General features: G+C 36.7%; 1 protein-coding gene and 1 long non-coding RNA gene across 6 annotated transcripts in view; both read left to right on the top strand.

Moving 5' to 3' along the window:
- LOC6578216 (LIM domain transcription factor LMO4) overlaps nucleotides 1–6382 on the top strand; it is a 58648-nt gene extending 52266 nt beyond the window's left edge. For all 5 annotated transcript variants that reach the window (XM_002004096.4, XM_032728840.2, XM_044011445.1 and 2 more), the window contains one exon: nucleotides 6245–6382. In XM_002004096.4, the coding sequence (XP_002004132.1) occupies nucleotides 6245–6377 (133 nt within the window). In that variant the 3' untranslated portion in view covers nucleotides 6378–6382. The remainder of the gene's footprint in view (nucleotides 1–6244) is intronic.
- A 118-nt stretch (nucleotides 6383–6500) lies between these two features.
- On the top strand, nucleotides 6501–7455 carry LOC122757793. Its single transcript, XR_006357982.1, has 2 exons — nucleotides 6501–6672; nucleotides 7102–7455. It is a non-coding gene; the product is annotated as an uncharacterized LOC122757793 (long non-coding RNA).
- The last annotated feature ends 5802 nt before the right edge of the window (nucleotides 7456–13257 follow it).

Genomic DNA, 13257 nt, shown 5'->3' with positions numbered 1-13257 from the left:
TGACGAGCGCCGCGTCATCGGAGATAGTCCTGAAAGCGCAGCAGACTCTGATTGCGCTCAGTCTGTAGATCGCGCAAATGCCCCGGCTGTAGCTCGGCGTTGCCATCGATCTTGCCCATATTGGCGCAACATAGAGGATGACGGACCTAATGACGCTCATTAGAAGGAGATGTCGTTGCTGTTTAGGTCCCCGCGTGTTAAGTATAATTCTCGAGAGAGCTCTACAAGAATCAGCTGCCTTTTTATGCACATACTCTAAGTGCTCGCGGAAAGTTAATCTTGTGTCTATCATGACGCCAAGATACTTTATCGCCCTCTTTGACGCAATGGTGACGCTGCCGATCTTTATATTGGCAGTTTCCACTCTTTTGCGACTGCTGACTAGGACAACTTCAGTTTTGTGTGCCGCTAGCTCGAGCCCAGCTCCAGTCAACCAGCTTCGTATGCGATTGATACTTTCGCTGCACATATCCTCTGTATCTTTGAGCTCCTTTCCTATGGCTACGTACATGATATTCCATAGGAGAGGCCCCAGCACTGAGCCTTTATTGTTTCTTTAAGATATTTAAGGATATTATATTGTGACAGCGCATTCAGTATCATATCATATATGTGTGTGTGTGTGTATGCGTTTGTGTGTGTATGCGTGTGTGTGTATGCGTGTGTGTGTATGTATGCCTGTGTGTGCGTGTGTGTGCGTGTTTCTTGTGTAAGCTGAAAGACGCGAAAAATTATTGAAATAGCTATTACTCCAAGGGTTCAGGGAATCTCGTAGTCGAGTAGTCTCCACTAGAGCTTTCTTACTTGTTTTAGAAAAGCTGTCATTAACAAGCGAAGTGAACTCAGGTAAATTAGAGGGCGTAGATCGATTTTGAACAAAACCATGTTGAGATGGTTGAATAATCGATTTACAAAAATGCTGCAAGGCCGATGTTATAATTTTCTCAAATAATTTCGGAATAGCAGATAATTTCGCAATGCCTCTATAATTGGAAATATCAGATCTTCCGCCTTTTTATACCCCGAACCCATTGAAAATGGGAAATCAGGGTATAATGGTTTTGTTAAAAGTATGTAACAGGCAGAAGGAGGCGTGGCAGACCCCACAAAGTATATATATTCTTGATCAGGGCGACGAGCTGAGTCGATTTGGCCCTGTCCGTCTGTCTGTCCGTATGTATGAACGCGTCGATCTCAGAAGATATAAAAGCTAGAGACTTGAAATTTTTTTTCCCAGGTCCGTGTATATCACACGCGTATCGAGTTCTTTTCTATATATCGATAACTGCTCCCGATATTTTATTATCGGACAAAAACCTTATCGAAAGCTAGTTATTTAATTATATCTTCTACACCTTTAGAGCTAGAGCTTCCAAATTTTAAATATAGACTTATATGTATTTTACATAATTTCGATTTTTGTTGTAACTTACCCCCCACCCCTATATCCACCCCCTCACCCTCACCTATGTAAAAGGCGTTTGTCAAGTACTAGAGACTTGTGCTTTGGAATGTATATACATTTAAACATTATAATTATGTTCTGAAAGTTTTATTAAGATTGTACGTCTAGAAATTAAATTATTCAACAAATAAATTCTTACAATGTTGCCCACACTGCAGCGCAGCCCAAGCGCAGTCGCTGCTTACTGCGCAGTTAGCAGAGCGCAGGCTTATGCGTGCGTGTGGATGCATGTGTATGTATGTGTGCATAAAAGAAGTGCAGAATTATTAGAATATCAGCTTAGAGGGTTCAAGGTATCTCCTAGTCGAGCAGTCTCGACTAGAGTCTTCTTACTTGTTTATATAGGGGAATGATGAAAGATTCTTTCCAAATTGAAGGGAACACAGAAGTATCCAAGGACAAGTTAAACAATTTTAGTAATTGTGACTGAAGAGAAACATTGCACTCTTGAATCACACAACTAGGAATATTATCGGCACCAGGAGAGAAAGATGATTTCAATGTCCTAATGGCTGCAGCCAGAGAGGATGCAGTAACTTTGGGGGTATTTATAGATCCATATTCAGGAAGTGAATATGGATATGAGTTGCTGTAGAGATCAGCAGAAGAATAAGTGGATTGAAAAAATCAGCAAATAGATCAGAGGAATCCTGATCATTGAAAGTTTTTTCAACTCCAAGGACAAATGAGGACGGCAAACCAGAAGATTTACGATTCGAGTTTACAAATGAGAAAAATTGTTTGGGATCTCGAGTAAACTGATGTTTGCAACGTGTAAGATAATTCTCATAACAGCTAGAATTGAAAAGATTGATTGACTTGGCAATGGAATTTTTGGACCAGTCAATACTTGAACTAGACTTTTTGTAATTTTTAAAACATTTAGTTTTAATGTTTCTCAAGTTCAAAAGAGTTTTGGTGAACCAAGGTGGCTTATTTGAAACTGGCGAAATACGGCGGAGAGGGACACAAACATCCAGAATAGAGTTTAAGGTAGAATAAAAAAACGATGATGCTAAATTAATATCAACCGACTCATATAAAATAGACCAGTCTGTTGAATTAATTAATTCGTTAAGCAAAACGAAATTGCATTTACGATAACAGCGACTAAGTTTAGAAGGTATTGGAGTAGTAGAGAGAGGATTATCGATAGTTAATAAAACCTCTAAAGTGGGGTGATGTTGAGACTCTGAGAATTTTTAGTGTCAGGCTTCAAATTGATTTAATTTCTATTTGACTTCAATTCGTTAACTTTCTCTTATTTTTTTTTTTTTTTTTTGACAAAAATCGAAATACACATAAATCAAAATCGAATCGAAGTACATATAAATCTACATTAAAAATTTGGTGACTCTAGCTTTAAAGATGTAGGAGATATCAATTTATTAATGGATTTCGATAATGTTTTTAATCGATAGCAAAAAAACGGGGCAAGGTATCGATATTTGAAGCAAAACTCGATATGTGCGTATCTTCGTAGATCGACGCGTTCAAACAAACGAACAGACAGACGGACAGAGCTAAATCGACTCAGCTCGTCACACTGATCAAGAATATATATACTTTATGGGCATTGCCACGCCTCCTTCTGCCTGTTACATACATTACCAAAACCATTATACAAGCGATAAAGCTCTAGACTAGAGGCTGGTCTACTTTAGTCTAGAGACTGCTCGACTACGAGATCCTCTGAAACCTTCGAGGAACTGATATTTCGATAATTATTCACGTCTTTCTGCTTACACAAGAAATACACACAGACACACACTGGCATGTACGCATAAACACGTGTGGACTGCAGTGCAGCTTATATAACACGATTTCAAGTTTTAGTGGCACGTTACTTCTAGCTCCAATTATCTAGCTTAATTCTGGTTTTAAGCTTACCAATTACATTATTGATATGAATCCCTAACAACAGCTTGTTATCCAATGGTACGCTCAAATATCTATGGCCAGTTTTGCTGTCAATATGGTTACCTGCTATTGTGATGACACTCTGGTGATCATATTGTACATGTCTTAAGGAATGTATGAACTGTTTTGGAATAGTTAAGTTTGATACACCACTTTTTGGTCCATTCGTGAAAAGTATTGAGATAACGATTGAGGTGCTGCGTGAAGCTGAGCGTCGAGCGCTGGATATGTCTGGTAATGGTATGTCCGCAGTGTAGAAATTGTATAGTATTGGGCTAAATACTCCTCCTTGCGGAACACCGCAGCGATTTGTTTATTACTTGATCGTGTACCATCAAAACATTCCACTATAAATGTCCGATTTTTGATATAAATATATAGAATATTAAACACATTAGGCAGTAAATTCTTTAGTTTATATAGATGCCCTGAGTGCCAGACTTGATCAAAAGCTTCAGAAATGTTCAGATAGACAACCGAGTAGTAACAATTGCCCTCAAAAGCTTCCATAATATATTGAGTGACGCGACCAAGGTGCTGTTCCGTGGAGTGTTGACTGCGAAAGCCAAATTGATGGTCCGGCACTGTCTTTCGAAACGCCTCTACCTCAAATAATCTCAAATAATCATAATTAGCTTCTTAAGAATTGTAGATAGTCCTGAGAGTAAGCCTCCATTATAAATTGAGTGACGCGACCAAGTTGCTGTTTCGTGGAGTGCTGACTGCGAAACGCCTTCAAGGGAAGTGCTTTAATTGTCCAGTTGTCAATGAAGTCTAATCCGTGAGACTTCTTAATTTGAAGACCATTGATTACGTTCATAACTTCTTGAACGAGAATTGGACGAAATTATACAGCAGACGTGGTACTGTTATCGAAATCTGGCAAGCACCGAGATTCAATGTCGTTATTACTAAGCGAACCTGGTTGAGGGGATCATAAAACCGAGTAATAGATGAGAGAAAAAAGCGACTGGAGGGCTTAGGGGTTCGATTCAGAGTCATATATGAGAAGACAAGTTGATCACATGCTGGATCCCATGCAAGACCAAGTGTCTTTGTAATGTTGCTGCCATCATTGAAGTTTATGATTGATTATGATTCCTTGTCACAGTGCAGTACCATGGGATGACTTGAACACCACTTTCGCTGGTGCATGGCGCGCACGTTGGTTTTGTTTCATATGTGACTGTATAAAGCTTGAAAACTTATAACTCATCATCTCCGTTACCTTCATGCAAATATAAATTTTGAAAATATCGCCTGTGAGTGCAACTGGATAGGTCGGAAGCGGAGTACTTTAAGGCCACATCAAGCTTCTGTGGCAATATCTGAGCAATCGTGGCACTGGCTATCTGCTCTGTTGTGCCCAGACTACTGAGAGCACGCATATGGACATTGAAGTTCTCTGATAGCTCTCGCAGTTTAGTTATCAATCCATTTTCTACCTTTTTAGACCTAAGATCATTCTGTGCCTGGAAAATTAAACGTTGATTATCATATATCTGTTTCAATAACTTGTAGATTTAACTTTGTAGACTTATATGCAATTTATACAATTTCGGGGGACAGCTCGTCTTCGCTCGATTCTGCGAAGCTCCATCATAATTGTGGCCGCCAAGGTGCTTATAAGTTTCCAAGCTGCCTCCGATTCCAGCATAACGTTGGCCATGTTGTTCGCTCTAAGGGAGAGGCCCACTGCTTCTTCCAGACAACGCCTCTCCTCTAGGAAGCGTCCACATGCGAATAAGACGTGGTTGGCGTCCTCCACCAGACCCCGTCCGCACCAAGAGCATTCATCGGTTTCTTCGTGGCCAAAGCGCTTTAAGTAGCTCTAAAAGCACCCATGTCCCGAAAGAATCTGTAAAAGATAAAAATTAACCTCGCCATGTTTGCGGCTTACCCATGGCTCCGGGAGTTGAGCTGCTCCACCAAGGGGTGGATATAGTGGTGGGGGTAAATTTTAACAAACACCGAAATTATATGAAATGCATATAAGCATACATTTAAAATTTGCAAGCTATAGCTCTAAAGGTGTAGGAGATATAATTAAATAACTAGCTTTTGATATGGTTTTTTATCGATAAAAAAAGATCGGGATGAGTTATCGACTTGTAGTGATAAACTTGATATCCGCGCTGTAAATACGGACATTTTACCAACAATTTGAGGTATCTAGCTCTTATATCTTCTGAAATCGACGCGTTCATACATACGGACAGACGGACGGACAGACAGACGGACAAATCGACTCAGCTCGCCGCCCTGATCAAGAATATATGTACTTTATGGGGTCTACCACGCCTCCTTCTGCCTGTTACATACATTAAAAAAAAACATTATACCCTGATTTCCCATTTTCAATGGGATCAGGGTATAAAAATCACAAAAAATATTAGGTATTTGGCCAAAAAGAAAAATCCCGATATAAATATTTCTTTTTAAAATAAAAAAATCGATATATTGATATATCGATATATTTTCAACAACCCTAGTTCAGAGTGTAACAAGTAAGACAGCTCTAGTTGAGACTGCTCGACTACGAGATCCCTGAACCCTCGAGCAACAGCTATTTCAATCATTTTTTGCATGTTTCTGCTTACACAAGAAACACACACACGCTATGAATTTCATGCGTTCATGCGCTTTGATCATAAAGCTTCAGAGCTTGAAGGTCCAAATTATTAAAATTAAATGTATATTTATATTGCCTAATTCTGTAAACAAAATTTTGAACATTTATAGAAAACATGTGATAAAAATATTTTATAATATAAGCATCTCAAAAAAAAATATAAATAAATAAAAAAAAGGCCAGCAAACTAATATATTAATTTTGATGTGTTTTAATTCACTATTTAGGTATACAATGTTGGGAGCTAGCCTAGTTTGCGAACAAGATTGGCATAAATTGCTTAAAAACCCCTCAAATTCTAATGGAACACTAGCGCAACGGAAAGGAAAAGTTGGAAGACCAAGAAGATCAAAGGACTAATATATCTACAGATTTTAACCTAATAATATAAATTTAAGACTATAGTTCATTATTTGTATTTCTATATTTTAAAATTCGAATATTAAAACAACTATCACAAATTTATTCAAATCGATTATTGAATCTTCAGATTATATATTAATATAGGTTATTATTTATTGTGGTCCTATCAGAATTTTAAAAGTATACAAGAATAAAGGTTCTAGGCGAAGGACATTCTGAGCCCCGGAACATCTGTCATCTTATACCCAGAATCCACTGAATACGATTTCAGGATGTAATGCTTTTAACTTAAGTAAGTATACATAATCTTGATCAGGACGACAAGCTGAAATTTAACCCTATCCATCTGTCTGTACCTTCATTCGCCCTTCCGGTCGTCTGAGACTTAAATTTTGTGTCTATGTCCGTACTATACACGGTCAGCAGATAAAAACTATAACTATAATTCTAGAGTCTCAAAATTTTAAATATAGATTTTCATATGTGTAATTAACAGGATTTCAGTCTTTGTCATCTATTGATTACAGTCCCAAAATTCATCCCATTTTCTTTAAAATTCACGAAAAGTGTATAGCAAATACTATACACCAGTGGTTTGGCAAATACACTGGTTGTTTGAGCATTTACAAATAAAATAATTGTTTTATTTAACTTTAGTCAATATTAATATATATTCCAATGATATTTTAATAATTATTCGTTTCTTTTCTGCTTACAACAGAAACTCACACACACACGCACTGACATACATAGACATAGACGCATAAAGACGTCAGACAATGTTGACACCAAGTCTGGCGGACTTCCTGCATACGCCAACCAGAGCTCCAGCAATTCTAAGAAGAATTGCACAACGGTTCAACAACATCATGAGCGACGCCGCTGCCAACGCCGCCGATTTAAGTAATCAGTTTCAAATTTCTACTTGAACAGGAGGGACTGCGTCCGAGCACTCTCAAGAGAGAGTTCTCAGTGAGAGTTAACAGACGTGTTTACTATTGTGCTCTTCAATTATTCTTGTTTTCTTAGTTAATTATTTTTATTAAATTTCACATAATTGCGGTTCGGTTGTATATAGTAAATATCTATATTATCCTGTGCAAGGTTTGATCCGTTGTTCACTGCGTTTTTAATAATTTGCTTTTTTAATTTGTGAAGCTTTGTGTGCAGTGTCGGTTCATTAGTTTCATTATTTGCATTTTTGCTTTAGTGTTTCTATTTGTTGGCGCTCTCCCCAGTTCACTCTTTCTAAGTTTGTGTGAGTGTGTGCATAAGTTGCTCTCTTGAATCTTTGATTTTTGTGGTGTGCAAGTATACTCTCTCGCTGAGGACTTTTGATCTGCTCCGTAACGGCTGTTTTTGTTGTTGACTCGCTCTCTCAACATATATTTTCGTTGCGCTCTGTAACGGCTGTTTGTTGTTGGACTCGCTCTCAACACATTTATACCTCTCTTTGTTGTGACATTTCTGTTTACATTCAGTAATTTTGTGATCTATCCCGATTGCCAATATGAGTTGCTGCAAAAAAGCTTGCACTTTCAGGCAAACAGTTGATTCTGCACAAGCGCAATTTATAAGTTGCTGGCTGTGTGATAACATGATGCATACTAAGTGTGCAGGTCTTACTGGGCGTGAATATGACAAGATTATGTCTACTACTAAAGCTGGTAGTGGAGGCATACGCTGGTCTTGTCCGATTTGTTTGGAAAAACAAATAAACTTTTCTAAAATGTATAGTGCTGTGAGGTCTCAGTTTTTAAAACTGAAGAAGATTTCTATGCAGTTGACCAGTGACATGGCTGCTGCTGAGGAAATCTTATATCAGTACGGCTTTGAAAGTCCTCTCTCTCAATTGGATACTCCTTTGTTGTCGGTAACTCCTTCTGTAATAGTACCGTCACCTAATTCGCTTGCTCCTCCCTCACCTTGCGCTTCTGTTTTGTCGTCGGCTCCCAATTCTCTAGATCCTCCTTCACCTTGTCCCATATCTGTTTCTCCTATTGAGGCTTCTATTGAAACTCAAGCCCCTGTCCCAAATTTGGATGCTACTTCTATTGTTGCTCAAACAATGAGTGTCAATAAGTCAGCCTCTCATAGCATTACCTTATCTGTTGTCTCTCCTAGAAAGCAAGTTTTCTTATCTAGGCTTTCATCTGACACTACCATTGAGGCAGTATCGGCTTTTATCTCAAATAAGATTCCGGTTAATGTTTTTATATCGAAGTTTAGTTTCGCGACACCGCGTGAAATTGCTTCGTTCAAAATCAATGTGCCTGTAGAACACTTTAAAACCCTTTGTGACCCTAATTTCTGGCCACCTCATGTAGTTGTTCATGAATTTAAACCCAAAAATCGTAACAGATCGATGCCTATTTCAGTAAATTTACCTTCGGTGCAATCTTCATCAAACGTTGTACCAAAAAACTAAATTACTTACAAACCTCTTCTCAGCTGTCCCTGATTTATCAAAATGTACGTGGCTTAAACTCAAAACTTAAAAGTCTTTTCTTGCATAGTTTCAGTGTACAATATGATATTATCGCTTTCACTGAAACATGGCTAAGTAGTAATATTCATAATAGTGAAATTCTTTCAAGTAATTTCACTATTTATAGACTCGACCGTTCGTCGCGCAGAGGTGGTGGGGTGTTAATTGCGGTTAAGTCCATTATCCACTCTGAATTGTTTACCTTTTCGTCCCTTTATGATGTGGAGATTATAGCGGTTAAATTAACTCTGCCATCGTGCTCATTATACATCACATGTTCTTATATCCCTCCCTCTTCTGATGTACAAGTTTATGCTCACCACATAAATTGTATTAAACAAGTTAATGAACATGTAAATGATAGAGATTGTCTTCTTGTGTTGGGTGATTTTAATATTCCGAACACTTCTTGGTCTTCAACTTGTAATGCAAATTACTTTATTCCGACAATTGATCACTATCTTTTTGATGAATTGTTTAACCTGTCTATGTTTCAGATGAACTCTATTTCAAACCATCTTAATCGTACTCTTGATCTTGTGTTTGTTAATCATTATTCGCTCATTAATGTCGCGAGATCAACTCCTTTCTCCTTACCTGAGGATATATATCACCCCACTTTAGAGGTTTTATTAACTATCGATAATCCTCCCTCTACTACTCCAATGCCTTCTAAACTTAGTCGCTGTTATCGTAAATGCAATTTCGTTTTGCTTAACGAACTAATTAATTCAACAGACTGGTCTATTTTATATGAGTCGGTTGATATTAATTTAGCAGAATCGTTTTTTTATTCTACCTTAAACTCTATTCTGGATGTTTGTGTCCCTATCCGCCGTATTTCGCCAGTTTCAAATAAGCCACCTTGGTTCACCAAAACTCTTTCGAACTTGAGAAACATTAAAACTAAATGTTTTAAAAATTACAAAAAGTCTGGTTCAAGTATTGACTGGTCCAAATATTCCATTGCCAAGTCAAACTTCAATCTTTTAAATTCTAGCTGTTATGAGAATTATCTTACACGTTGCAAACGTCAGTTTACTCGTGATCCCAAACAATTTTTCTCATTTGTAAACTCGAAGCGTAAATCCGCTGGTTTGCCGTCCTCATTTGTCCTTGGAGGTGAAAAAACATGCAATGATCAGGATTCCTCTGATCTATTTGCTGATTTTTTTCAATCCACTTATTCTTCTGCTGATCTCTACAGCAACTCATATCCTTATTCTCTTCCTGAATATGGATCTATAAATACTCCCAAAGTTACTGCATCCTCTCTGGCTGCAGCCATTAAGACATTGAAATCATCTTTCTCTCCTGGTGCTGATAATATTCCTAGTTGTGTGATTAAAGAGTGCAGTGTTTCTCTTCAGTCACAATTACTAAAATTGTTTAACTTGTCCTTGGATACTTCTGTGTTCCCTTCAATTTGGAAAGAATCTTTCATCATTCCCTTATATAAAAAAGGTGGAAGATCTGATATTTCCAATTATAGAGGCATCGCGAAATTATCTGCTATTCCGAAGTTATTTGAGAAAATCATAACATCGGCCTTGCAGCATTTTTGCAAATCGATTATTCAACCATCTCAACATGGTTTTGTTCAAAATCGATCTACGTCCTCTAATTTACTTGAGTTCACGTCGCTTGTTAATGACAGCTTTTCCAAAAAAATGCAAACCGATGTTATTTATACGGACTTCAGTAAAGCATTTGACTCAGTACATCATTACATACTAATTCTTAAGCTTGAACGTTTAGGATTTTCACCCAGTCTTGTCTCTTGGATTTCATCCTATTTAACGGGTAGAACCCAAAGAGTCTTGCTGAGTACAGCTATGTCTAAACTTATCTTTGTTTCGTCTGGTGTACCTCAGGGTAGCCATTTGGGCCCATTGCTCTTTTCCCTTTTTATAAATGACCTTCCTAGTTGTATCTCGTATTCCACTATATTTATGTATGCTGATGATGTAAAACTTTGCCTTCCATACTCCAGGGCAAATGGACATCTTCACCTTCAAGATGACCTAAATGCATTTCAACTTTGGTGTGTGGCAAACCAGCTTGACCTAAATTGCTCAAAGTGTATGACAATGACCTTCAGTCGTACCGTTCCTCTAATTGTTGATTATAAAATTAGCAATAATTCCTTACGACGCATCTTTACAGTCAAAGATCTTGGTGTATTCTTTGACTGTAAACTTAACTTTAATCTTCATATTTCTACCATAATTAATGAAGCCAAAAGTGCGCTTGGCTTTATTAAACGTTGGTCTAAGGAATTTAAAGATCCTTTTATTACCAAGCGCTTATTTACTTCGCTTGTGCGTCCTATCCTAGAGTATTGTTCTGTCGTATGGTCTCCGCAACATAAACTGTATCAGGATCGTATCGAATCGGTCCAAAAACAGTTTCTTCTCTTTGCCTTAAGAGACCTTAGATGGGACAGTAATTTACGATTACCGTCTTATCATAGTAGGCTCCAGCTAATTGATCTTCCATCGCTAACCAATCGCAGAACAATTTTAGGAATTGTTTTTCTGCATAAATTGATTAGTGGTGATATTGATTCGTCCTCTTTGTTGGGTCGTCTAAATTTTTTGGTTCCGTCCCGAGCAACTAGACACTATCGTCCGCTTCATTTACCTGTGTGCACTAGGGATTATTCTTTGCACAGTGCGTTTCATGTTCTTTGTGTTAATTTTAATAAATATTATCACGTTTTTTCCTTAGAGCTCTCTCCTCCTAAAATAAAAAGTGTACTATCAGCTTATCTTAGGGAAATCACTCACAATGCCCAGGCATAAGCATTGGCATACGCTTTTGCTGCTAATGTTGTGTTAGTGATTTCTCAATTCTATTCTTATACTCTATTTTTGGCTCTTCCATTACTCTTTTCTTTTTATTATTTCTTATTCTTTTTATTAACTTTTCTTGCAACTTCTCTTATTACCGGCCTTTTTTCTCTTTTCTATACTTTACCTCTTCTTATTTTATTCTTTTTTCTTTTTTATTATTGTTTTTTTTTAACTCCTTTTATTTATTTATTTATTTTATTTTATTTTTTTTTATTATTATTATTATTTTTTTTTATTTTTTATTATTATTTTAAGAATTATTTTAAGTATGCTAAATATTGTTTAATAACCTACATTTTAATATTTTATTTTTTTAAGTTTTCTTACTAACACTTTCTTTTCATAGCTTCAATAGTATCACTGACCATATTTGGCTGTGAGACGTGGGCATAGCCGGCCGGACTGGCAAATAAAATACCCCCATCGGGTTGGTGTTACTATTGAAATTATATCGTGTACTTTGTATAGGCTTTTTTAAATTAAAATTGACTCTCATTTTTGTCAATAGCTTTAAGAAAATAAATAAATAAATAAATAAATAAATAAATACATTAAATAAAACAAAATTATTTTTCAGTTATAAGATAGTGTTAAGTTAGTGTTATTGGTGTAATATTATTAAAGTAAATATTACTATTGGAAAAAAAACTAAGAAAGCTCTAGTCGAGACTACTCGACTACGAGACCTCCTAAACCCTTCGAGCAACTCATATTTCAATAAATATTCGCACATGCACACATACAGACATACGCACACACACAGACATACGCACGCACGCATAAGCACACATTGGCTGCAGTGGTGGATTACTATGCGAACTTAATTGTTCAATGACTTGTGGATGTACTTTTTTTTCATGATTATGATTATAACGTGGATATACATGCATTTGCCAAAGTACAAGTCCCTAGTATTTGAAATACATCTTTTACAAATATGTGGGTGAGGGGGTGGATATAAGGCTGGTGGAGGGTAAATTTTAACAAAAAAAAAAAAAAAAAACAAAACAAATTGAAGTCTCTAGCTCTTATATCTTCTGAAATCGACGCGTTCAAGCATACGGACGGACAGACAGACAGACGGACAGGGCCAAAACGAGTCAGCTCGTCGTTGATCAAGAATATATATACTTTGTGGGATCTGCCACACCTTCCATTTTCAATGGGTTCAGGGTATAATAATATAATAATGTTTTTTAATAGAAAATTATTTAAAAGAGAAAAATAATAATAATAATAATAATCTTTTATATATGTATATGCTGTTTATATATAATAATAATATAATTAATATACTATTTTGTAACGGTTAAGTGATTGTCAATAACTTTTGTCACACGGCGAATATTCCGTTATACCTTAAGCTTTCACAAAGCATGTAACGCAAAAAGAGAGAAATTCAAAAATTTAGAATTCATTTTATTTAAATTATTTGTTGAAGTGGTGGCGTCTTCAATAAATACAAAAGATCAGGCTGTAATTTCCTAGTCTTTATTTGTAGTATGGTAGCTGTGTCGCTCGTATAAAAAGTGTG

The sequence above is a fragment of the Drosophila mojavensis genome, unplaced genomic scaffold, assembly GCF_018153725.1.
Source record: "Drosophila mojavensis isolate 15081-1352.22 unplaced genomic scaffold, ASM1815372v1 contig_108, whole genome shotgun sequence".
NCBI lineage: Eukaryota > Metazoa > Arthropoda > Insecta > Diptera > Drosophilidae > Drosophila > Drosophila mojavensis.
Note: the sequence above shows the minus strand (reverse complement) of the source record. Positions and strands in the feature narration are given on the sequence as shown.